We start from the raw sequence: 27159 nt of genomic DNA, 5'->3' as shown, positions 1-27159 counted from the left end.
AAACAGGATGTCCCATATTTTTTTCTGGGGCACTTGGCAGGTATGCAGTTATGGAAGCAGTTATGCCTCTTGATACAAGTTGCTGGAGGAATCCAGGCTTGAATGCTGCTATGCTCAGGTCCTGAATTTTATAAACCATTCCCTTAAGCAGGGCCATTCTTTCTTTTTCCAATGATCCACACACACAATCCTTGCTGCTAGAATAATCCAGTGCAATAACTTATCTCTATCTTTAGGGACTACATGCTGAAGATGTACTAGTAAGTACAGTATATATTTGGGTCTAACCATACTTCAAAATATTGCTTATCTTGGATGTCATTTCATAGCAGTACTTTTTAGCTTTGGGACAGTTCCACAAGCAGTGGATTAAATCTGCTTTATCCATTACTCATTTATATCATCTGCCATTTCCTGTTTTACATACTCTAAACAGTGGTATCTTGGTTCTCAAACTTAATCCATCCCAGAAATCTGTTCCAAAACCAAAGCATTCCAAAACCAAGGCACACTTTCCCATAGAAAGTAATGCAAAATGGATTAATCCATTCCAGACTTTTAAAAGCAACCCTTAAAACAGCAATTCAACATGAATTTTACTATCTAATGAGACCATTGATCCATAAAATGAAAGCAATAAACAATGTACTGCAATCACACAATTAATCAATCAGTAGCTGAACTGGGTTCCACACAGTCCCAAAAACAAAACAAAAAGAGCCGCAAAAACAAAAACTCAAAATAAATAGCAAAAAACAGGCAGACCTTAGCGTAACACTCAAAATGGAAGCGTAACACTCTTATGGAGCACATTCCGCTTCCGAAAACAGTTTGCAAAGGAACACTTACTTCCAGGTTTGCAGTGTTAGGGTTCCAAGTTGTTGGAGTACCAAGGTGTTTGAGAACCAAGGTACCACTGGATCTGAGTTGATGTTAAATGCCACATTGCCCAAAGCTTTATAGAATTAGCTATCAATGTTAACGTTGCAATATATTTGGAATTATTTTCCCATATATATTTCCAGGCATTTCTTGGGATTGATGTCCCAGTCATAGAATCATAGAGCTGGAAGGGACCCAAGGGTCATCTAGTCCAACCCCCTGCAATGCCGTCATATCCTCCCATTTTATAACATGGTTCACTTGTGTACTGAGTGCTATATGCATATTTTTTAAAAAAACTGGACATGCTTTTGACAAATTAATTTCTCAACATTATTTGGCTGCCTTAATCCTTCTCTGTAAGTTCACAACCAATTATATTTTAAAAATCTCTAATTTGAAAATGTCCATACAATATAAATTCTATATCTCTCACACCTTCTTTCACTTGGTCTTTCCCTGTATCTGATCATTGCCCATCCAATCAGTAAATTTCTCAAGCTCTCTTTATGCCAGTTTGCAATTCATCCTGGAGTTCCCTTTTTATTGAGCAGTGGATGAAATAGCTGTAAAAACACTGCTGGATCCTTTCTCTAATTTTCTGTGTCTTGGGTGCATCCATAACAATGCTTGGTGCAGAGTTAAATGAGTAGAGTTGGGGAGTTAAGTTAGTGTACCATAACTTAATTCAGACTTCTGTTAAAAAATTAACCCTGCAATGGTACTGATTTATTTGAATAACCTTTTAAATTATGAGTTTATGTTATATGTACAGTATATTGCTCTTGAACCACATTTGTCTACTGCAGAGCAGGAGTTCCCTAGGAGGGAATACATTGCTATTTTTCCGTGGCAAGAAACATAACACTGCAATCTGGAGGTGGAGAGGGTATTCTGTTTCCGTTTCATCCTTGAATACCAAGGGAATGGATACATAGGAGAGAGCAGGTAGGGTTAGAAAAAACTGTTTGAAGTTATTTTTCCTCTTTTGCACTCGGCCCCCTGTGACTGCTGTGAGTAAGAAGGCCTTTGCAGAGGTCAAGTCTGCTGATTCAGAGTCTTAGCTTGAAAGCTCATGAAAGTTTCTGAACGTGTTTGAGTCTGCTGCAGCAGAGGCCTGATGGGAATAAAATTTAGGGATTAAAAGGTGTATTTCAATTAAACAAAACTCCAAATTGAATTTAATATTTAATAAGGCATATGAAACAAGGGAGGAAATTAGATGGGAGCACCTTCCACTTTGGAGTCTTCATTTCCTTTGTTAAGAAATCTGACAAAGAGCAGAATTCTGTTTCCCTAACAGGATAACAATATTTTCTTCTTCTTCTGCAATTTGGGCTGCAGTAAAATCTTTTCCAGCAGGCGCTCCTTTGTTAATCATATGTTTTGCAAACATGACTATTAGAAGGCTATTAGAAGACTATTATTATTAAGCCTTAATTCCCTTGTGATACAAAATACAGACACCCAGAGGTTGTTTAGCCACACATGCAACAGATGATTCCATGCTTGGAATGTCAGAGTAGTAATATACCCCCCCCCAAATGTGGCACACATAGCTTATGCTTAACTTTGATACAGGCTTGCTATTTCACCTATGCAAGGCATCACTTTGTGTGGTAGTCAGTTATAATTAGATGCTGAACTTTTTTTCATTTCAGGCCTATTCAGGCACACGATTTAGTTATATCCATTCTTAGATTTGTTTTGCATGTCTTACGGTGCTCTATTGCCTTAGATCAGAACAGAGCATTGCAGGGGGTTGGACTAATGACTCTTGCGCTCCATTTCAGCTCTACAATTCTATGGACCATTTTGTAGTAGTAGCAGCAGTAGTAATTTTATTATTTGTACCCCACCCATCTGACTGGGCTGCCCCAGCCGCTCTGGGCAGCTTCCAACAAATACAGAAGCATAATAAACCATTCAACATTAAAAACTTCTCCATACTGAGCTGCCTTCAGGTGTCTTCTAAAAGTCAAATACAGTCATACCTTGGGTTACAGACGCTTCAAGTTGCGTTTTTTCAGGTTACGGACTGCCGAAACCTGGAAGTACAGGAACGGGTTACTTCGAGGTTTCGGCAGTCACGCATGCGCAGAAGCACCAAATCGCACTTTGCGCGTGCGCAGAAGTGCCGAATCGCAACCCTCGCTTGCACAGACGATCAGCTGCGGGTTGCGAATGTGCATCCCGCACGGATCACGTTCGCAACCCGAGCGACCACTGTAGTTGTTTCTTTCCTTGTCATCTGATAGGAGGGCATTCCACAGGGCAGGCACAACTACAGAGAAGGTCCTCTGCCTGGTTCCCTGTAAATTCACTTCTCGCAGTGAGGGAACTGCCAGAAGGCCCTCAGTGCTGGACCTCAGGGTCCGGGCTGAACACTGTGTGGAGACGCTCTTTCAGGTACACTGGGCCGAAGCCATTTAGGGCTTTAAAGGTCAGCACCAACACTATGAACGGTCCAGCATCCTGTTCTCACAATGGCCAACCAGATGCCTGTGGCAAACCTGGAAGCAAGACCCAAGCACAAGAATACTCTTGCTGCTAGTAGCTTCCAGAAACTGGTATTTGGAAGCACCTGCATAGTGCTGTGTCCCAACCCAGAAAGAATATAATATAGAAAATAAGGAAATGTGTACATATATTTGTACTAACCACAGCAGTCTTTCTTGGAGCAGAATTTAGATTTTAAAATGTATTCTATATAGATATACCGCTTCCCATGGAATTATTTACTCCTCCTGTCACTAGGATTTTAGATTGGAAATGGCATTCTACTTTAAAATGAGAAGCATGCCTTGTTTAAAGTAGCTGCTTAAAATGTATTTATGAGCAAATTGTAGCTGATCTTTCCCCCAGTTCATTGGTGTTCTAAGACACATCTGCATTTGTAATGCAATAACTGAATTAAATCCTCACAAAACAATACTAAGTAGAAGACATGTACCTAACAAGCTGTATGGTTCCCTTTCCGATTCATGCCTTGTTAACAACTTGCAAAACTAGCTCAAATGAGACTGTTTCTTGTTTTGTTGCTTGAAAATGAAAAGATGCAGTTTGCCCTCTAGTGGGAAGGAGGGGGAAACAAATACAAGTTGTGAAGAACAGAGCCAATGTTCAGTCTCATCATTGCCCTGGAATAGGAGGCCAACCCCATCCTCTCAATTATTCATTTTAAGGCCAAATCGCCTTGAGATAATCGGCCACACCCCTCTGATGAACCTATGGAATGCAGACTTCATTGTACCATCTGCCAGATGGTGGGAACACCACGTTGCCTCCAACAGTATGTTTACTGCAAAGTAGATGGCCATGGATGATTTGGGCTTCTATCCTAAACACACTTGCAGTGCAACCCTACATATCTTTATTTGGAAGTACAGTGGTACCTCGGGTTAAGTACTTAATTTGTTCTGGAGGTCCGTTCTTAACCTGAAACTGTTCTTAACCTGAAGCACCACTTTAGCTAATGGGGCCTCCTGCTGCTGCCACGCTGCCGGAGCACGATTTCTGTTCTCATCCTGAATCAAAGTTCTTAACCCGAGGTACTATTTCTGGGTTAGCAGAGTCTATAACCTGAAGCGTATGTAACCCGAGGTACCACCACTTCCCTAAGAGGGAAGGCAGAGTAAACGGGAAAACATCACAACAGGTAAATTTAGATAAAAGTAGCACTGTGCATTTAGTTGCCTTTTCCAGTGTTTGAACATGCCAAGGGGGCATGTGGAGTAGTCCATCTCCTGGCTTCCTTGCAAACGGATATGCAGAAACATCAGAAGGGAGGGGGCATTTGGTAGGGATGTGGGAGAGGGCCTTCTTGATAGCTGCTCCCAGACGTTGGAACTCCTTTCCTAGAGAAGTTAGATTGGCTCCCTCCTTGTCCTTCTGCTGGCAAGCTTTTGGGAACTAACTGCTTTTAATGAAAAGGCTGCTGATGAGCTCTTTTTATTGTAAGTATTTATCCTGGTGAGAAACCTGATTGCTGAATTCTGCACTAGCTGAAGTTTCTGAACAGTCTTCAAGGGCAGCCCAACATATAACCTGTTACAGTAATCTAACCTAGGTTACCAGAGCATGGACAACAGTAGTTAGGTTATCCCTGTCCAGATAAGAGCACCCACAGATCTCCCTTCACCCTGCACCTACTTTCCAACTTTCTGTATCCCTGCTTGGTACACCAAAACTGTAATACAGTATAACTTGAAGACAGTTTACTTAAAAACTGTAGGCAACATTTATAACACAGCACGGTGAACAATTATAGCACTATCATGCCCCTATGGCTTACTATTTCAGGGTTTCTGTATGGAATTCCCCCTGATTTTTGGAAGTCCTTTGCTCCACTTCCTGAGATTTTAACTTCTTGAAATTTAATTTATATATTATTTAATGTTGCATTTTTTTTTATTATAGTAGGCCACATTGACACCCAGGTGGTAAAAAGGAGGACCTCATTTTTTAAAATTATGTGACCTCTTCCATCCTCTACAGAAATCTTGCATTTACCTTTTCATCATGAAGCGATTAAGATTCATAAGAGATGCCTTCTGACACCAAATAATGTAAGCAGCCATAAAAGAAGATATAAAGATATGCAGAAGAACCACATCAGATCATTGTGGCTCCTTTCTCCTTCCTGATCCCATCTCTTTCATTCCCTGCAACCCTTTCAATCTGAATTTGTTTTGTGGGTTTTCTGTAAAATTATAAAGTCTAAACATTGGGTTTTTTTAAATGGATTCAGGTGGATGTCTGTGGTTCTCCAGGGTGGTGTGGTGGGATCAAGAAAAAAGTTGTGGATCATGCCTTATAACTCATAAAATGAATCAAAATGCACTGTAATGTTTTTCTTCTCCCATTCGAAAACATGTTTTCCTAGGACATTTGTGTAATGCTGCAACAGCCCCATCGTGTGGTTTCCTTTAAGCTATGCAATAACTAAGCAGTCACTGTAAAAAAAAAGAAAATGGTGTAACTTAGGCCAGGTGAAGGACCTTAGAAAAGATACCAGCCCCATGCAATTTTTTGAGCAACCTACATTTTCAAAGCAAGATTGTGGCATAATTACTATTAAGTACCTAAAACTGCATAAGGCAAAGCTAAGGCTATGTGCAATATAATACACAATGCCACAGAACTTCTAAAAAACTGGAAGAGAAAATGTTTTGTAGGGAGCAACATTTCACTGTTAGGTTTCCTTAAGTGCAAAAAGTTGGTAGCAGCATCACAATATAGCTGGAACCAAGGGGATACATCCAGTATATGAGCAAGAACTCAAATGGGCTAAGCGTCACACCCCTGTGCATACAAGTACCACAGGAATGCCTGCAGTAAAATAAGCTCTCATACATACCAGACAGAGCTTAAAATGCTCCCACTCTCTGATAAGTTCTTGATTTCTAAGTATGGTGAAATGTTCTCTAGCTGCATGTGTAATATCTTTCAAGGAACTCTTTGTTATGAGAGAGGATTAAAAAACACACAGTTCTTGTTCTTATTGCTCAGGGCAATTTGACTTTCTAAAAATCTAGACCAGGAATTGGGAACCTCAGGGCCAGAGGTCAAATGTGACCCTCCAAGCCTATTTGTCCCTAGTGACTCTTCATTGGGCCTGAACTGTGATGTGCACATGGCTAGCTTGGCATGGTATATGTGACTGCCTCCCTCATTGTATGGAGTTCTGTCCATGCAGGAATGTACCTGTCTCTAGTTATTTGTGTGCTGTAACAAACATAGTGCTGGTATTATGTATAAAGTTAAATTTATTTTTCAGCATAGAGACAGACAAATATTTAAGTATTTACAAGTATATAGGCAGGAGAAGCATCTTGGATTTGAAGAAAAGTAAAGGGATAACTGGCCATCAGGATATTTGCCCAGAAATGAAATGGTATGAATGAAATGAAATGGCATGATAAACAGTATTGTTTCAGCAGTTATGAAGACCAGAGTGGTTATTAATCCCAGTCACATCCAATGCTTTGAAAATAATTAGAGAAAACTTGGTCAATAAATATTTCAAACCGCAAATACAAGGGTATTATTGCGTATTTAGCAAAAAATGCATTTCATATCCATTGTCATTCAACAGTAAAGTTCTAAAAGCTTTTGTAAGGCATGAAGTCTGAATACATTAAAACAAAAGCTCATTCCTTAAAACAAATTTATTCTACTGAACTTTCAAAACCTAATTCCACTTTCTGTTCAGATGCTAGCTTGCTACCCTCTCCATCCCCTTAAAACAAATTGAATTTAATTTTTTTGGGTGAATATCTTTTAAAACAGCAGGTAGGACATTTGGAACAGCAAATTCATTTTTAAAAAATTTAAAAGCATCTAACCCACTGGAAAAGTTCCAAAATACATTTATGTTTTCATTCTTTTTAAAAAATGGTTTTAAACAAGTCACTTCTTTCTTTCGTATTCGCTCTTTTGGACTTCCAAATCAGGTCCCATGGTACAACAGCCACAGCCTGTCCCTCAGTTCAAATTAAAGCCTGCGTAAATTTTGTTTGCTTTTTTTGGTACCAGGAAGGGGTCCTGATTTGAAGGAGGGCTTCAAAGACTTTCCACTTGAGCAGTCCTTGGCACTATGGTAGCTGCATAAGCACTTTGTGCAAAAGTCAAAACCACAGCCTTCACGGATACATGTTGCCCTCTGCAGATGGGAATCATACTTAGCAGGTGAACCACAGTAACTGCAGACTTTCAGGCTTTCAGTGTTTTTCAAAGTCATGGCAACCTGTTGAGCAAAATAAAAATTTTTTAAAGGATTTTGCTTTTGTAAACATCTCCCAGAATAAAAATGAAGCTCATTTAAAGACACACCATGTTTTTACAGCTTGCTTGCCCTTCTAAAAAGAATTTAAGGCTTCCTCTATTTCAAATTCTATTGTCAAAAGATACAGCCTGTTAAACTGTTCAATATGTTGCTCGCTTAATCTGGCTTCACAAGGTTTGTACTGTATAAGAATAACTGGCACATGATATGGGGCCATTGTACTTGAAATTATTACTAACAATGTGGCATCTCCAGAAGCCACTCAGAATTAAAAGCACTTTACCTCGGAAAACTGTGTGTACCGGCTGTAGGAGGAAGAGCTCTGGTTGTCCACCTTGATTCTGGATGCTTTTTTAGAGTTTTGTGCAGCTGATACTTTCTGAACGTGAGTTAACGGTTCTCGACAAAGAGCGTATTCCCTTGTATCACCCTGTCTGGAGGCCTTCACGCTGTTATTCTGCCAAGAAAATAATGTTTATTACAAGACTGCGGATTAAAAAAAGAAAGTAAAGTGCTAATTATCTGTTAGTATACACACACACATCGGAACCTGCTTTTGTATTCAGGGAGTAAAAAAACAAAAGCAGAATAAGGAAATTTAGCTGATACTTCGGAGACGTCTTCCTTCTAGTTTCTGGCACATTTCCTACAAAAGACAATCTACTATCTGACCAATAGATGTCTCAGCACCTTTGCCAAATTCTCAGGAATTTTCATGAATAAAAGACCCATGATGTAGAACAGGCCATGCTAACTCACAGCTTGTATCAGCCCTCCAGGTGGCATATGGCCCAATAGCCTCCAAATGTGTCTTTGGGGACCTTATTAAAAATTGAGGTATTAAAAATTAGATCCTCAAGTGTTTTTTGCTTTTGGAACTTCCAAAGAGAGCTATACAAATATGGATTGGCTGGCAGGCTACTAAATGTATTTGTAGGCCAATTTCTTCCCCAAATTTATGTGCAAGACTGGAACCAGGGCTTAAAAAAAAATCTATTTGATGGACTGCCAGTAGCAACAGCCACTGGCCACATTCACAATCCAATCTTGGCTTAATAAGCTGAGATATGTTTGAGGTTCATAGAAGTAGAGTTGCAAGGGACCACAGGGACCATCTAGTCCAACTCCCTGCAACGCAGGAATCTTTTTGTCCAATGTGCATGCATCCATATACAGCACCTTTATGTAAGCATGCATGCATGACAGGAAGCCTCTATCTGTCATATATTTCTATTCCAACTGAACTGGAAACTATGGTTAATATCGCCCAAACAAACCAGGTTCTGGAAACCAGCTTTAAGCTACCTTTCATATTCTGACTTGTTTAGAAGCCATTATCTGCCGTTTCCTAGTTTGGACATAATGGGAAACTAGTTAATTGCTGCTTCCTAGATTGTATGTTTGCAAAGTGCTGTGTGTGGTTGTATGAAGTTTCGGAATATCTCAGATGATTAAAAGAAGATTTGATTGTACAGGCATTGCCACTGGCAACCCAGCATATAGACTCCTGGCATGCTTTGCTGCTTGCACAATTGGTGGTGCAAAACAGCTGCATGCAAAGCTGACCAAGCCCCAGCCCTTACTCTTGAGCCTTGCCACATATATTAATCAGGCCCTACCAAGTTATCTGGCACAAATAAAAGCAGGCTAACAAATCCAGCCAAAACTTGTGGGCCTGAGAAAATGAGCAAGTTACCTTTACAGGAGGGGTGTATATACCTTTTCAGCCCAATGGCCAACATGTCAGTGGTGGGTGGGGCCAGAGGCAAAATTGGGTGGAGCAACAAATCCAAATCGTGCCTTTGTACAGTAGACTAGTTCCTATGCATGTACCTCTCTACCCTCATAGAAGGAAGAGGCATCATCAGAATTCATGGAGGCATTTCAGCCATGCATGAAGACTTGGGAGTACAAAGGAGAGCCTGTGAGGTGTGTGCCCTGGACCAGACAGAGCCTGAGGTTCTCTACCTCTGCTTTTTAGCTTGTGTTAGCAATCAGAGGCTTGCAACAGAAATAATAGAACCCCCTGCCCCAGTTCCTAGATGTGTAGGTGCTTCAATAATAAAAACAGGACTTAGAATGGGGGAAAGTAGAGATTCTTACCAAAGTCAATTTCAGTGCTTTGTTATACATCTGGAAAGCCCACTTGTCATCTTGTAGAATTTTTTTCCACGTAGTGCTCACTTTAGCCACACTGTTGTGAAAAAAACCCATCAGTTATATTCAGAAAATAAGATCAAATCCCGTTGCTTAACCAAGTAAACAATTCTACCTACAGATACCTTCAAGGCACCATTTATAAACCTTTCCATTATTATAAATCTATAGGCAACCTCAGTGCAGAGCTGTACATTCATCTCCCTCCTATGCCCTTTTAGAAAGGATGTGCACGTTTCAGAAGTGTCCACTCTAAGCTTAGCACAGCATAGGAGTTGGACAGGTTCATATTCTATTTTGAATATTTCGAAATGAAATGAAGGAAAGCAGAAATGAAAAATGATAAAGGGTACTAACATCTACAAATATAAAATTGTTTTCCCTACCAATGCCTTAACAAATTAAATTGAACACCCAATGTCATGTGAACAGACTTCCCCTTCCTCGCCTCATATACTCAGAGGGTCTTCCAATCCTCCAGAGTATATTTTGGAGTTTGGTGCAACTGCAAAGGTGAATAGAAAGAGGAATCCTGTTGCATAACCAACAGGTCTCTTCTGCTGATTGGATGTCACCCAACTATGGTCATTCTGAGATATTAATATTTATTGCCAGAGCACTGGGAACAGACAGTAAAAGAGAATATTTGCACAATACTTCACATGGGTATGCTAGCTGACACATAAGTTACGTCTTCATGCAGCATTCGACCATGAGGAAAATTAGTGCACTAAAAATGGTCTCTTAAGCTTGACCTTATAATTCAGCTTAATGTACAAACACCATATTAAATGAACTCACTTTATCAAGTCCATATAGCTGAGATGTTTTAAGATACTTGCTAGTAGATGACTGAACTTTCCATGGAACAGCTCACCAAGAATGTCTAATTTATCTAGTCCCATTTTTTTGCCAATTAGATTCCTAAATTCCATGTTTTGCTTGGAAACAATCTTATCTAAGACAAGAGCCCATGTCTTTGGATTTCTTCTACTAGTTTTTTTCAAAGTTGAGCAGACAAGTTCTTCAAAATAGAGGACTGGAAGCAAATTTTTTCTTTGATTAAGATGGTGATTTGGTGTATTATTAATGTTTCCTGCCAAAGGCATGCTATCATCGTGGACAGTAGATTCGTGCTGATTGCCCAACAAAGAGGAATACCCACTGTCCTCATTTCCATTGTCCATTTCACTGACACTCTGAACATGCCTCCACAATATTTCTTGGTTTTCTTTGTTGTTATGCACAGGTTCCTCGCCACTTTGGATGCTGACACTCTTGGGACTTCCATTGTGCAGGTCACTGTAGAAAACCTTCTGATAGTCTTCATTGCAGTCTTTACAAAAGTCTTTATCATAATTAGCAATACAGAGCTCTTCTGATCTTTTCTCTGTTCCACCTGGTTTTAATGGTGAATGTCCACAGTGAACATAGTAACAATTAACATCACGTTTCATTTTCAAAATGGTTTGTTTTTAAATATTGTCAGAATTGTATCTAAAACAAAAATAAAAAGACATTAGCCTTAAAATTATTTCAGAAGACAATCTGGAAGCATTGTTGAAGGGCTGTTCATTTGTTTTAAAACATTTAATTCAACACTTTCATGTTAATATAAAATTACGCTGCAGAAATATAGGGCTTTTTATACATGTGATTATTTCTTACTGTTTATAGACCGCTCGCTTTAATACAAATGAACAAAATAACTTACAAAACACATTTTACAAGGCATTTTACCTCCAGCGAAGATGAGGATAAACTGCCAAACTAAAAATTATTTACTCTGCATAGACATATTGTATGCCAGGTATGGAGCAACTTGGAAAGCTATAAAAGGAGGGCTACAAAATGGCAGATCAGGATAGATGGTCCTGAATTGGCATGTTTGTCCAATTCCCTGCTGTACAGTTAAAGCATTATCAGCTATGGGCCATTTCCAGCTGGGTCCTGGGGAAATAATGGTTCAACTTTCTCAAGGATTATTAGGGGGTTCCCCTTCATTCAGAATGCTGCTAGAGAAGGGTCAGGAGAAATAGCCTTTCTCCAAGGCGAGGCAGTCATGGAACCTAGTGGCGGCTAAAAAAAATACAGTTATGGTGCATTAAGCACACCGCCAGTCCTTTTCTCAAGCACCCTACTCAACAGTGAGGTGCAGTTTGTAATGTGAAGGCGGTGGGGAAATCCAGATGCTGTTTTGGGCATTACATCCTAAAAGGCAGTATATATGCTGTGGGGGGGGAAATATATTCAGATGTGAGGGAAGATTGCCTCACACTGCCGTCCCCAAAGGAACGAGAAAAAGCTCCCCCCGCCCCCATATCAAGGTGAGTGGCAGTTTCTGTCTATCGGGCCTCACCCACCGACCCACTCCTACTCGTTGGTTAGAGCAGTCCAAAATCGCTGTTATTTCTCCTCAGCCCGCTGCCATCTCTGAGAGTTGGGGAGGCGCCTTCTCAAGGAGCGCGGGAGATGGGAGAATGGACATGGGAGGCCCGCCCTGCCTGGTTTTCCCCTTAATAAATGTATGTCTTTCTTGGGGGGGGGGGGGAGAGATATAAAGTCGCACCTCCGACCCCCCACCTCCCTCCAATTCAAGGCTCGAGCACGCGCTTAATGGCTGCTCCCACCCTGGCGGGCTCCAGATTACAGAAGCGAGGGAGGCGCAAACCCGCCCGCGCCCTGCAGAGATGGTGCCCACCAGGCCTCCCAAGGCAGGAAAAATAAGAGGTTGCGGGGCGAAGTGGAGGAAAGGATCTCGGGTGGGTGGAAGAGACCATTCAGTGTTTTTTCACGGGCTCCCCAATCCATACCCCACGTGCGCTGTAAGGCACAATTGGGTGGGGGGAGGTGGTTGGCCGGGGTGGGGAGAAGCCCACCTCTTGAGCAGATCGCGGGATAATAAACGAGTTCAGTAAACGGAGAAGAGCCAAGGGGGTAAAGGGGATCATCATTTCCCGCACTTTAAAGGAGCTCCCCGTCCACTACGCGGGAGAGCGACGCAGGGCTTCTCCCGCCGGCGGGACTCCTTTCCAGCGCCAGTTCCCTTTTATTGGGGAGAAGATGGCAAAATATGGACTTTTTCATCCCATCCATACCAAGCTGGATCCTAATCCCTTCCCATCCATTCCTACCAGGCGTTCTTGGGGGGATTTGGGCCCCCCACATCGCCCCCTCCCCAAAGCGGGCATTGCAGCCTTGCAGGCGCCTCTTTCATCCCTGCTTCCCTCCCCTGTACCTGGAACGGAGGAGTCGATGCACTTCTACGTTTCCCTTTCCTTTTCTTCTTCCTCCGTCCTTTTCCCTAACGGGGCTCTTCCTCGGCGCTGCTTCCCCAGCCGCCACTAGCCCGCTTGCCTGCTCTGGGCGGAATTTCTTTGCCGGGTACTTTTAAAAACTTTGAATCTGGTATCCAAAACTAGAGGAGCCAATGGGGAGCCACCGCTGAAGCTCGGCGGCCAATACGGGGAAAGGGAGAGGCGGAGGCCAATGCCCGCTCGCGAGAGGCGGAGCTGCCGTTGGGGGTGGTTTTCCCTCTCTCTCGCCTGCCAAGAGGTTTTAAAGGCTGAGGGCGCGAGCCTGTGCTACTCGGGGCCTTGAGGTGGCGGGGCGGGGGAAAGGCGTGCCCATCCCCCGCCCCTCCCGCGCGCGCGCTGTCTTTCACGAGCTTTGGAGGGAGACGCGTTGGAGCGCGGGAGAGGTTGTGGCGCCTGCCCACGATTTCGAAAGAGCTCGCGCTCTCCTTCCCCGGGCCATTCTATTGGTCAGAGTCTGGCGCCCAGCCCTGGGCTCCTGCGCGTTCAGGAGACACCATTCGGGCCTGGCGGGCTCTCCGCCTCTTCAGACCTCTTGCCACGGTAGTATAGTATAGTATTGGGATAACTGAGGAGGAGGAGGAGGAGACACGTAACACTGTACCGCCTCTTAGACATGTTACATCTCCCCCGGCCTGCGGTTTTTAATATAACAGGTAGAGGAAACTGGTATATAATTAAGTCTCCTTCTTAAAACTCGAGCTTTCACAATCCCGAGTATGATTAACTTGGCAGCAAGTCTTACTAGATTTCCTAAATTAATTGGGTTCTTATAACACAGACAAGAAACAGGGACCAGAAACTGACCTGGGAGTATTTCCTTCTATGATACCTGATTTCGAGGGGGGGGGGGGGCTGGAGTGGATTGGTTTAAGGAAGGAGGGAGATTTCATTGTTCAGCTTCTCAGGTATTTTATTTTATACAGCCTACTAGTTTTAAGCCCTGCTGCTGAAAACAAATCCCAAAGCTAAACCTTTTCACAGAATTAGGATGTAGCTTTAAGTCTAAGCAAGTTTGGAATTAAAGCCACGGCTTGCTCCAATATATTCATCTTTAAAAAGCACGCTAGTAACAGTAATGATTCCACTTTGTTGGCCTCCTACACCTCCACACATGAAAGCATGGAATTGTAGAGTTGGGACTATGAGGGTCATCTAGTCCAACCCCCTGCACTGCAGAGGGTTTTCCTGTAAACAAGGCTTGGGCTATTATCTTTAATTGTAAGCCCCCATGTATTCAGGAGCAGAAGCAGATTTAAGCTGCAAGTATGGGAGTACCTTTTATTCAAGGCAGTAGTGCTTCTGATATTCTAATGGAGCAATCATGTCTTGCTGTAGTGGTGTTGGACAATGAAGCCCAATATTTAGTTTAATCTCTCTTGAAACATCCCCAGCTACCTGATGGAAATTGCTCCCATTTCCGAATCAAGGACAGCTTGGTGAAGCCTTATCAAAGGTATAAACATTATGAAATTGCATTACAATTAATTTTGTTATTACCATTATTGTACAATAATAGAATACAATAATTCTACAATAGTAGAATTGGACAAATTATGCTAGTAGACCTCAGTTTAAAGCTACAGAAGGTAATAAGATTCCTTCTGCCATGTCTACCCCATTTTCCACTGGTTTTAGTGAAAGTTGAATGCACCAAGGCTCTTTCCAGGTCATCAGTTTGCAGCAGTTTTATGTTTGTTGCAAAATATATTAATACATTCCCACAGCTATCAAGAGTGTTAACTGTGTGGGACTAGGAATGTACCATTACCCCATCTTGCCCCCCTCCCCAAACACATCAGTTACAAAAGCAGCATGGAAGTACATGAAAGGCACTTGGTACAACCCTAGATAGATGCACTAAGTAATAATTGTGACAGCTATACTTTCCTATCCAACTTTTAGAAGACCAGCTCTTAACAATTTTTATTAGCTTGTTCATAGAGCCTGAGAGCTATCCATAGATTCATTCAACAAATATCATGAATAAACACATAACACTTCATGCCTCTGAAGTGTTTATGCAAATCTTTACATATAAATAGCAAACACCAACACATTACCTTTGCCTCCAGTTACAAAACTATCAGTGTTGAATAAAAATCAATGCAATACTTTGTTGTTGTTTTTTTAAAAAAACAGGGTTAGCAAGAAATACTGGCCCTTAGATAAGACTATCTGCTAGACTGGAGTAGGGTATAATAGATAGTATGGATCTTTCTGCCACAAATTTTAGTACCAAAAGAATACATTATTTCCCCTCTATGTCTAAACATAAGGCAGCATATATAGGATACTTGTGCAGAGAGAAGAGTCCTATGCATAAGTCCCATTGAATTCCATAATACTTACTCCCAGGTAAATGTGAATAGGACTGATCCTAAAACTGATCTTAAACACAGTTGCAAGAAGAAATGTTTTATTGAATTCAGAGACTTGCCTTTGGATAATCGTGTTTAGGATCACACTGTAAATATGCAGCATATTGGTTGAGATTCTCCTAAGTAAAAATATTAATATCACATTTAAATGTTTTATGATCAATAAAGAGCCAAGGCATCTTTCAGTAATACACAAGCTAATATTCCAACAAAGAACAATAAAAATACTTGGAAAATCTTTTACAGCAAATCAGCATTTGAAATAAAATATCATGAAGTTGTTTTTCCAGAAGCAAATGAACTTCATATTTGAAGAATTTATTATTTAAACCTAACAAAAAGTTGTGCTTTTGAGATAAGCACAGTCCTCCCTGAAATTCATTTTACTACAGCACGACAGTATCTTCACTGCAGAAATGCTTTCTCAGCTTTTAGGACATTCAGGTAGAAATGATTATCTTAAATCAAGTAGTTTTAACTACCCTCACTTAATACAGCAACATAATTTTAATTTGGGTAATCTATCCTTTATTTTCGCCACTTGTAGACCCATAATTTTGATGTGGCCTATAGATGAAACAAATTAAGATTACCGTTTTATAGCCATCATCTCATGTTCTCCTAAATTGTAAAATAATATCTTTGGACATAATTTCATTATCCCATGTTGAGAAATTATCACTACAGATAGCGGTTTTGCTTATGCCTTTTTTAAGGAAACAAGTCCTTATATGTAGGTGCTTCTTTCCTTGAAACAGTGAGGCAGATGCTTTAACGTGCCTCTTTCAAGCATGCACGCTCCAGTTATTTAGTTGTAGTGATGCAACAGGAAGATGTAGGCAGGAAAGAAATATGGGAATTACATTTAGGGTAGGTTTTCATCTTTTCTCAGTGATTAGAATATAAATCTTATCACTGAGAACAGCCCTACGAAAGGTAAGGAGAAAGAGCATACTGCCCCAACAAAAAAAGACCAGGATTCTACCCTGCCTTTGATGTAATCATGCCAAGTGATAGAACTAGCTGTCTTGAGGGCAAGGAGTCAGGCTCTTCCACTGGATTCAATTGTTACAAACTGCCTTCGGGGCAGGGCGGTAAGGAAGGCAGCCCAACAGAAAGGGAGGGCATCTTTGAATCCTTCTGCCTTTGTGCTGTAAGCCATGATTCTTGAATCTTATGAATAAAAACAAGCCACCTATAACAGGGGTAGGCAACCTAAGGCCCGGGGGCCGGATGCGACCCAATCGCCTTCTCAATCCGGTCCGCGGACGGTCCAGGAATCAGCGTGTTTTTACATGAGTAGAATGTGTCCTTTTATTTCAAATGCATCTCTGGGTTATTTGTGGGGCCTGCCTGGTGTTTTTACATGAGTAGAATGCGTGCTTTTATTTAAAATGCATCTCTGGGTGATTTGTGGGCATAGGAATTCGTTCACACACACACACCCCGAATATAGTCCGGCCCACCGCATGGTCTGAGGGACAGTGGACCGGCCCACGGCTGAAAAAGGTTGCTGACCCCTGACCTATAACAACTACCAAGGACAGAAAAGTATTTCTGAGCAAAGGAAAGCTATCTCAGTAAGGCTCTCTATGTGGTGTTTTAAAACAGGTGTGTTTAAAAAAACAAACATAAAAGCCCACACATTTCTTACCAGAGAGCTTATGTTAAAGTGTGTACAAGTGGTAAGAGATTGATTCTACTGCACTGTGAAAAGGGTAAAATGCTAATTTGTGTACATCATTTTTATCTTGGCTTTAACATTATAAAGAGTGCTATCACTGGCCTTATATATTGAAAGATAAGAGTGCAAGAAACCGAATTCTCAAGTTAAAGATTGTCATAACACTAGTCCTCTCTTAGTGCAAATCTTTTCCAATTTGTCCCAAGGAATCTCTTGGGACTCACTTTTCAACCCTATGATGTCCTTGCATATCTGGGACTCCCAAAATGTTTCATTGTTTTGCAACTGGCTCTAATTTCCCCCCACCCTGAATAACAACAAGCAGGGAATGAAATGTAAAAGCTGTATGAAATACTGTATTGGTACATGTGCAAAGAACTTTAAAAGTCCCGCAACCCCCAGCAGTATGGCTGTATTCTGTTACAGGATGATGCAAGAGAATAATCACAGAAGCCTACTGAACTGCTGGGATAAATCTCCAAAGAGAATGTCAGACTATTGCTAACAAAATCACTGGATCAGAATTTCCTAACTTCAAAAAAGTTACCTGATCTTCTGTGAGACATTTACAAATCACTATTAGATTACCTCAGCCTAAAACATGCAGAAGATATTGCTACAGGAATGTGTGCAGGGGTGTGTTTTCTTATTAGTAGCTGATTTTTTAAAATGAGAACTATCAAAATAAATTCTTCTTGAAAGCTTTCTACTGCAAGGTTGTACACAGGAAAGTCAAGTCAGGGGGCAATATCCAACAATAATTGGTTTGTGCAATGGAGCTTCACCTTCATGCATGCCCGCCCCCCAAATCTGGTCCAGAGGGTTTGGGAAAGCCCAAAGGCAGATTAAGTGGGGCACAAAGAAAGGAAGTTCTGTTTAACAGACAGACATCCTTGTGCTAATGGGACAACTTTGTTGGATGTCCCCCGACATTCCATCCCTATTTAACAAATTCCTGTCAACTCACTGTAGATAGAATTTCAGAGCAGATTATCCAGTGGAGTTTTTTTCACAGCACAGTCACAGGTGTGAAAAGCACAGAAAAAGGAACTCCGTATATAGAAAGCTAATTTGATCGGAGTTTGCCTCAGTGCAAGGAGTTAAACAGTTCACTGGAAAGCTGTGAAGATGATCTTGGACCTCTGCAGCTAGGAAGAGTAGAGCATTTGAGTCTGTCCTTTTAAAGACTTGCCATATAAAGCGAGGACTTTTATTCTTTTCAAACCAGCCATTAGGCACTTGCCTGTGAACCATAGGCTCCTCATTTCCTCTAGATTTCTGGGTTATGAGATAGCAGCTAAAATACCAGAGACCTAGACTCTTCCTTCTGTTTGAAGGCAGGCTCTAGGGAATAGCCAATGTGATGCCCTTCAGGCATTGTTATATTCCAACTCCCATCAATCCTGGTCAGCTTGGCCAGTGGTCATGGCTGATAGAAAATGAGGTCCAGCTGGCGACCTCTAGGCAGGCTCTAAGGTTCTAAAGTTCCCAGTCAAATTTCCATGCATGGTGGAAAACTAGAACATTTAAGTATGGGGTGACCAGCTATTTAGACAGCAGGATGGAAAGTGTTCTCTTTACTCATGGGATACATGTGCATAACTGAGCCAAAGGATTCAACACAAGTAGGCTCAGATTTTAAAGAAGTTTCATTTAACATAACAGAGGGGCAACCAGCAAAAGCCCAATCCTCTGATTTGCTATGGCAGCACAGCTGTTAGAATCTTATGTATAATTTTCTAACAATGTCACAATAAATAAATTCAAATTTACACGTGGTGACAAATCCAAGTGCCACTGAAAACAATAGAATTTCTTCCAGGTTTTAGATTAAGGTATCAACATTGTAATAACTTAAAACATTATGTTAGCTTTCCTATTGCACTGAATGATTTTCGCTGTAAAAAAGCTATTCATTGTCAGTGTGTTCTCAATTTCTTGCCCACCTCTGAAGAGTACAGCACCAGCGTCTACTCAAAAATCTGTCTCAAGTGTCAATTTGCTTAGCACCATCATAGCTGTCTGCTTCAAGAAGCAATTTGAGAATAATGCTAACTTCACCCTTTTTCACAGAAAGAGAGATATTTCAGTGTCAGGTAGGTCCAAAGCTAGCAGATGCAGCAAGCTAGTTGGTTGCATTCTGTACCTGTGGGGCAGATCATCTCAGCCTGGTTGGATCACTTTCAGAAATAACTTCCAATACAGTCTCATAATCAGCATATTCTCTTAGGGACTTTATCATGTCATCTAGCAGTTCCTCCCCCAACATGAACCTTTCAATGTCATGCACTGATCTGCTTATTCTGTGATCAGTAACACGATCCTGGGGAAAGTTGTAGGTTCTGATTTTCTCCGACCTTCCTCTGGACCCAGTCTAATCAGAAAAAGAAAAATTTGATCAGGGTTTATATATATATATATATACCTAATCCTTTACAGAGTTAACATAACCAAAAAGACCCAGAAGATAAGCCCTCACCCTGAATAGCTTACACTCTAAATTGCTTGAGCAAAATAAATAAATGTAGTGTAAAAGGAGAGGCTTATAGCTCTCTCCATTATGCTTACATCTAAAAAGCAACTACTGTAAATAGGAGAAACAGAACATGTGTAGTGCATCTCTTATAACATTTCCTGCTTCTGACAAATTGAGGCATCACTTCTCTCAGCCAGTCAAACTTTTAAAGGGAACAGGAGGAAGAGCAGATGCACTTGGAGGTGCCTTGGGCTCTCAGAGACACCTTGCCAGAATATGAAGAAAACAAGAGCATGCTGTATCTAGTTCCTTGGCGACTAACTGGGTTATTGTGCCATGAACAAGAGCTCAGATACATGCACGGATTGGATTGAAAACATATTAGAGATGCAAATGTATGGCATCAAGACTTAACAAGGAAAGTACTACAGGAAACTTATTTTCCCTGCATAAATAGACCAACTACTATACCACACCTTCTCTGCCCAAGGTGCTACCAGAAGAACTGTGAGGGCAGTTTCCTCGCCTTCTGAGCACACCTATAAAAGTCGGGGTGCACACTAATAAGTACTGTCATTAGTTTCAGGGCTACACTTAAGGATATTAGCAGACCTGCTGGTAAGCTTTATGCTCACTTAATTATTAAATTAATCTACATCACTGTGCTGTTTAAGAAACCTATTTTTTCTCCACCACACAATGCCTATTAAAATTCCAAACTTCACGCTGTAATTTCTTCTTTGCGCCCTCCAGCCCAATTATATCATCAGCTCATGCCTTCTTGTCATGTTTGATGTACGTACTTGTCCCAGTAGAACTTAAACTCAAGTTTCCAGACACTGATGAAGAGTAAATTAAACATTACCTGAATCTTTCTAGCAATTTCTGTTTTTCTGGTCTCTTCTTCAAGTTTGATACTGTATAGCTTGGCACGAAGGATCTTCATAGCCTTTTCTTTATTTTTTATTTGAGATCTTTCCTGCTGACATTCAGACACAACACCTGCAGCAGCAAGAAAAATGATGTCAGTCAAAAACAAAAAGAGTGCTAAGGGAAGGATGAAGGGCAACTTTCAAGGAGCACAGTAAGATCTGACAAGCAATTTAAGTTACACAACTGCTAGTTTCTGAACTCAGGGCTTGGGGAAGTATATGCTACTGTAATGGCAGCAATGTGAAGCCTGGTGATTACCAAGATAGCAAAACGAAAGCATAAGCTCCAGTGGGAACAGAGCACTGTTCCTAGGGCCCATCATCCCCGACTATGCTGACAAGAACTGGAATCCAAAAGGATCTGGATACTCAAAGGTTAATCAACCCTGCACTAGAAGCAGGAAGTCTCGTAGGCATTTAGCCCCAAACAGAAAAAAAAAACAAATACATTGCTATGCTATGTTTCAATTAAAGCAGAAAAGAGGGAAGGCACTGAGGACTGGAAAAGAGAAATAGGAAAAGCTAAATATTAAGTAGATTTGTAAGAAAGGAAGGACCTTGCTGTGATTATGCTTTACTACTGGTAGGTTATTCAGAAGGTACACTGTCTGTTGCAAATAGCATCAAAAGAGGTTAAATGTGGAAACACAAACCCTTTGCACTGTTAACTATAACTAATTCCCACATACTCCAGGAATTCAAATACTATCTGCAGAATTCACACTTATGGTTGGTAAAAACTGTAGTTCAAAGTGAAAATTCATGTAGAGGCCACTGATAATCGTAGCTTTAAAAAAAATAGATTAAGGTATCACTGAATTCACAGGTTAACGCCACGTTTATTACCTGTACATGCAAAAGTCTTGAATATGAATGGAAAAATTATGTATTTGTGGATGTGTTAGTCACCCAAATATACTTGTTGGAGAAGCAGTACTGGTGGCAATCCTAGGTTTTCTGACATGTATATATGAAGTTGCCTTACAATGAGTGCCACTCAGTTAGGTGGACGCAACACCTCCCCATTCCATGAATCTCCCTGGCACAAAGCTAACTTGCTCAACGTCTGTTTTTTTAACACCTTATATAATTAAGGTGTTCTCAGAGCTTTCTCTAGGGTAGTGATCCCTGGTGGGTAATGCAAAGTCAAGACTAGCTTCTTGCTTCTCTGCATTATGCTGCATGGGTTGGTCAGCAGGTGGCTTCTTCCATGGGTCAGCATCTCTGGGCCAAACACCTTCATCTAGCAGTGGTAATGTGTGCAGGCTTTTTGTGACCTCTGCATTCTGCATGCCATTTGTTTCTCTCTGGTGGCTTGTCCAGTTCTCATTTTAAGGGCATTGCTGCCTACGTCCATGCTTTTCAAACGGTCTCCCTCTCACACACCACCTGCTTCTCACCTACACACTATTAACTACTTCCTGCCCACCTCTCCGTCTCCTTAGGTTCTTGTATCCTCTTGTTTCCTCCACCTCACCCCATGCTCAGGTTCTTGGTTTATTTTCCAGCCACCAGCCCTCTGTGTCTCTGCCCCTCACTTCCAGTTAATTCCACCCCACCATTTCTACCAGTCTTCTAGCCTGTCTGCAGCTTCCTAGCACCTGTGTATTATGTCCTTGGCAGGCACAGAGGTCTGCAGCCACTCAGAGGTGGCCCAACAATGGCAGTAAGAAGGGGAGAGCAACAGTGACCCCTGACACTGAATGAGACCACTCAGTCCATCGACTCTGACTGGCAGCAGTATCCACACTGACTCCTGGAATCTTCTGCCTACATAGCATTTGTAGTGCTACTAAGCCATGCTCACTGTTTGTGTAAATCATAATATGCAGAAACAGATTTCACCAAGGTAGAAAGAAAGTTATAATGTACCTGTGGGAATATGGACTATTCTTACAGCGCTATCAGTTTTATTTACATGCTGACCACCAGCTCCACTGGCTCGTTTAGTTTCAATACGCAAGTCTTTAGGATTAATTGTCAAATTTATCTGCAATGTGAAAGAGACACACTCAATTTATGCTTTGTAAATGAACGGCAGATAATTCAATTTACAAATCATTCTTATTTAAAATGACAAAGCAAGTTTTTCACTGACACCTGGGCCACCCACCACCCTTTAAAACACTCTTCCGAAACAATAAGCTGCCTTCTGCAGAGAACTATGTATACCACCTAGAGCTCCTTGGCGGAAAGGTGGATTATAAATGAAATAATCAAGTAATAAAATCAATAATTATTCTGAGCATAGTAAGTCTACATAAAAGAGCATATCTGAAAGCAGAATATTTGAGCACCTACTCAGAATCATAGAATTGTAGCGTTGAAAAGGGACCTTAGCGTCATCTAGTCCTGCAACTCTGCAACTGTGTAACTGTATCGTACCTCATCTGGTTGTGGTAAAATTGCTACAGTCATTGTGCTGGTGTGAATGCGTCCTTGCTTTTCTGTCTTAGGCACTCTCTGGACACGATGTACGCCCCCTTCAAACTTCATCTGTTTATACGTGTCGAGGCCTCCTATAACAGCAGATGCATGTCTCAAACCACCTTCAATAAAAATAAAAATGCACTGTAACTGTATAGTACAATCCATTTGGAAAAGTTCACTGCAGGATTTATATTGTGACTGATTAATTTAAGCTTACAACCAGTTTGTATTTTGTTCTTAATTTTTGCCCCGTTCCTAGAAAGTTTATAAATAACCGGATATACTGATAGCAAACTTATGTGTTGTTGAGTTAAAGGGGGTATCCCATGCTAAGGAGAACCCTAAGGTTGGCAGAAGTAGAAAAATTCATCAGCATAAAGAACCTAAGACGCCCACTACCCACCCCACTTCACCCTCAAATAAAGCCAAACCATTAAGGACTGAACATGAACAGCAGCCAGAGAATGCTGAGTGTCTGTTGGAGTAGTAAAGGCAGAAAACCAGCAGAAGAAAAGGAATGGAACATCCTGAAAGAAGAAAGAACTGGCCGGAACACTAAATAGGAGCATTCCACACCACAGTATTTTGTTGGGGGTCCCACTCATGTATATTATTGCTTTTACACTGATTAAGTTCAGACAGTCATCTCTGATCTTATTAACCAGACATATGTTCATGCCCATGGTTTGTGCCTTTGCCTGCACATGCAGCCCCTTAACGCCACAATGATCAAACCAGGAAGTTTCCAATTAATCACAGTTTTCTGCCTCCAACACTTTTCCGGTCCGTATCTTTGGTCCATTACTTAGTGCTATCAGCTGTGGAAAGGCCTATCATAGCCAACCTATGAAAATATTCATTAATTCATATAATATTCCTTTAAACTAGGTAATTATTATAACAACATATAATAGGGTAAGGAACTGGCCCTCCAGTTGTTGTTGGATCTAACTGGATGTAATTGTTGGATGCAATTTCTTCAGCAGAGTATTCTAAGAGGGTTACTGAAGGCAGCTTCACACTGTTTTTATGCTACTATTTCCATTTTACTCATGTGGTTGTCATACACAAGAGTGCATGCATCTTTGAACACTAGGTGCATACTGGGCAAACCTCTACAAGATTCCTAGACATGTTTGCTGGATTTCAATGATATATAACCATTCATACTCCAACACTCATATTTAGCAGCAGAAAAAATAAGATGTCTCCTGCAGCAATGTAATGTGTAGGGTAACAGCGGTATATGCACTGGTTACTTACCTATGTCACTAGAAGCATATTCCAGAACTTCAAAATTCCACTTTTTATATGCAGCATATTGTTGATACATATCAAACATCTCTGCTGTGAACAGCATTGCTTCCTGCCCTCCAACTCCAGCAGTCACTTCCATGATGAGATCACTTCTATCTGTTTCTTCTGAAGGAATCAAAAGCAATACAATCTGTAACGAAAAAGGGATGCCTTTCTACCCAAATAAATTCTTCAGCCAACAGTATCCTATCACATACCTTGCTGAAACACATGCATTAAGAACAATAATCAATATATATACAGTTGTACCTTGGTTCTCGAACAGAATGTGTTTGAGAAATCCGTTCGACTCGCGAAACCGTTCGAAAACCAAGGCACAGCTTCCGATTGACTGCAGAAACCAGAAGGACGTTCAGCTTCCGAAAAGCGTTAGAAAACTCACTTCTGGTTTTCTATTGTTCGGGAGCCAGTTCCAGGTGTTCAGCAACCAAGGTATGAAAATAATATTGCATATCATATTCCTCTCTGGAATTGTTCCCACAATGAAAAGCAATGTTTTAAATAAAATTAATTAAGTAAGGAAGCTATGTACCTGGTGTTTCAATTCTGCTATCTCTTCCTGACAGGAAACAGCTTCTTTTTCCGCCAGCTTCCGCAAATCTTCATGTTCATCTAGAATACAGGTATTGTTAGCAAATAATTCCTGTAACGATAATGCAACTAAAATACCCGGCCCCTGCACAAGAATTTCAATGCACTAAATGCAGGTACTAATAGCGTCTCATGACGGCGAGATGGGATGGTCCCTGCAGGAGAGAGCCGAGCCCTTGAAGACTCGCCTCTCTCCCTCTGGTGCAGGCAGGTAGCAAGCCGTGGGGCAGCCATTGAAGGCGGCTGCGGAGCCACAGAGCTGCGGCTTAGGGCAACGAGCGCCAAGCGGGCTCTGGCTACGGAGTCTGCCGAGGCGGCCTCACCTTCCTGCGCCAGGCGCTCCGTGTCGCGCAGCTCCTGCTCCTTCTCCCGCAGGAGGCGAATCCGCGCTGCCAAGTCCGGCCAGGAAGCCCCGCGAAGCAGCCCCGGCTCCTCCTGCTGCCGCTCCAGGAAGCGCTGCAGCGCCGGCAGCTCGAATAGCTCACGCAAGCCAGCCTGGCTGCTGGCGGAGCGCCGAGGCGCCGTCGTCTCCCACTGCCGCGGCGCGAGGGCAACGGCGAGCGGCGAAGAAGACGAGGCGCGCCACCTCCACCTTCGCTGCTGCTGCTGGTGCTGCCGCCACCACAACAGACTGCGCGCAACACTCCGCCACATGCCGACGGCAAACTACGCCCTCCCTTGCCCGGAAAGTTTCCGCTTCCGGTCACGAGGCCGGCAACTTCCGGAAACAACGAACTGACCCCGCGTGCAGCATAGAGTTAAAACAAAAGCGGGCAATACGAACCGCCCTCACTTCGGGTTCACATTTGGACGTCGTTCTATGCCGGGTAGGAACCGCGTTGGCAAATCACCGAAGCGCTTCATTCCCGAGCTTCTTTAAGACCATGCCCAGGGAATACCCGGTTTCCAGTCCACACATACACGCACACACCGGATACGAGGCTCACTGAGTGGGCTTGTGCAGTCACTCAGCTGAGCCTACATCGCAGGGTTGTTGTGAGGATAAGGGGGGAGTGGAAATTGTAAGAGCCGCTCGTGCTGCCCCGAGCTCTACGGAGAAAAGGCGGGAGATAGATGTAGGGGGATAATAATGCGTGGGCTTCTTTTGCTGGTACGGGTTGTCGTGTGTTCAATTGGGCACTGTCGTGCAGGGCTTGCATTGCTAGTTCCCCTTCACTGAAACGGCAGCAAAATCCGGAAAAAGCCGAAGAGATGCGACTCCCGACGGGAGGAAGGAGTCAAACTTTTCTATAAACATCATGAAATGAAACATTAGAGAGAGGTAACCCAACCAGAACCGTTGCCTCCCGGTTTCTGGGCAATTAATTGAAAGGTGCCGGGATGACTAACAAACGCAGGTATTTGTTTACCTGTGTTGGTTGTCAATTTTTCATTATCATTATTTTGGAAACACCAGTTTAACGGCATACTAATGGTAAAGGTAAAGGGACCCCTGACCATTAGGTCCAGTCGCGGACGACTCTGGGGCTGCGGCGCTCATCTCACTTTATTGGCCGAGGGAGCCGGTGTACAGCTTCCGGGTCATGTGGCCAGCATGACTAAACGGCTTCTGGCGAACCAGAGCAGTGCACGGAAACGCTGTTTACCTTCCCGCCAGAGCAGTACCTATTTATCTACTTGCACTTTGACGTTCTTTCGAACTGCTAGGTTGGCAGGAGCAGGGACCGAGCAATGGGAGCTCACCCCATCACCGGGATTCAAACTGCCGACCTTCTGATTGGCAAGTCCTAGGCTCTGTGGTTTAACCCACAGCGCCACCCGCATACCTAACAGCATACTAGATTTGCACAAAACAGCAGGTTACAAAAATAAAGTGTGTGTTGCACCTCACCCTACCCACAGCGAACCAAGGAGCACCTCTCCAACAGAAGTAGAAGTAAACATGATGAGGGTAGCCAGAAGGGTGCAGCTGCCCCCCCCATTCAAGTAAATAAATAAAAATACTTAACTAACGGACCAGTCGTGTTGCAGATAACTTGGTTCTGCCCCCTAACATAAAGCCTGACCCCCATGACATAAATCCTAGCTACGCCCAGTGCTTTTTTTCTTTCTAGAAATGTGGTGCCGGGGCACACCACGAAGTTGTTACAGTATGTGCCACACTGTTTAACAAAAAGAGAGAGGTGCTGCCGGTACTGCGTACCATTGAGTACCTCCCTAAAAGAGCACTGCCTATGCCCATGGAAG

At 42.2% G+C, this 27159-nt stretch overlaps 2 protein-coding genes and 1 long non-coding RNA gene across 5 annotated transcripts; 1 reads left to right on the top strand and 2 right to left on the bottom strand.

The window, feature by feature from the left end:
* Positions 1–6632: 6632 nt before the first annotated feature.
* On the bottom strand, positions 6633–13340 carry FBXO5 (F-box protein 5). 2 transcript variants are annotated; one of them, XM_079971558.1, is made up of 5 exons: positions 13065–13340; positions 10628–11323; positions 9773–9863; positions 7953–8126; positions 6633–7630 (listed from the first exon to the last, which is right to left on the bottom strand). In XM_079971558.1, the coding sequence occupies exons 2-5, from the start codon at positions 11281–11283 to the stop codon at positions 7379–7381; spliced, it is 1173 nt and encodes a 390-aa protein (XP_079827684.1). In that variant the 5' UTR covers positions 11284–11323; positions 13065–13340; the 3' UTR covers positions 6633–7378. The 2 variants fall into 2 exon arrangements, with proteins under 2 accessions (XP_079827684.1, XP_079827685.1); XM_079971559.1 differs by lacking the exon at positions 13065–13340 and adding an exon at positions 12198–13002.
* Positions 13341–13510: 170 nt separating this feature from the next.
* On the top strand, positions 13511–23165 carry LOC307213574. Its single transcript, XR_013837574.1, has 3 exons — positions 13511–13796; positions 14535–14596; positions 23070–23165. It is a non-coding gene; the product is annotated as an uncharacterized lncRNA (long non-coding RNA).
* Positions 18837–25637, bottom strand: MTRF1L (mitochondrial translation release factor 1 like). Of its 2 annotated transcripts, XM_079971557.1 has the most exons (8): positions 25275–25637; positions 24893–24972; positions 24307–24490; positions 22999–23162; positions 22486–22603; positions 20547–20683; positions 19352–19579; positions 18837–19267 (listed from the first exon to the last, which is right to left on the bottom strand). In XM_079971557.1, exons 1-7 carry the CDS (start codon positions 25603–25605, stop codon positions 19364–19366), a joined length of 1230 nt encoding a protein of 409 aa, XP_079827683.1. In that variant the 5' UTR covers positions 25606–25637; the 3' UTR covers positions 18837–19267; positions 19352–19363. The 2 variants fall into 2 exon arrangements, with proteins under 2 accessions (XP_079827683.1, XP_079827682.1); XM_079971556.1 differs by having other exon boundaries at positions 18837–19579.
* Positions 25638–27159: the final 1522 nt, after the last annotated feature.

The sequence above is a fragment of the Podarcis cretensis genome (assembly GCF_951804945.1).
Source record: "Podarcis cretensis genome assembly, chromosome: 3".
Classification (NCBI taxonomy): domain Eukaryota; kingdom Metazoa; phylum Chordata; class Lepidosauria; order Squamata; family Lacertidae; genus Podarcis; species Podarcis cretensis.
The sequence above is the reverse complement of the archived record's forward strand: the minus strand, read 5'-3'. Positions and strand labels throughout refer to the sequence as shown.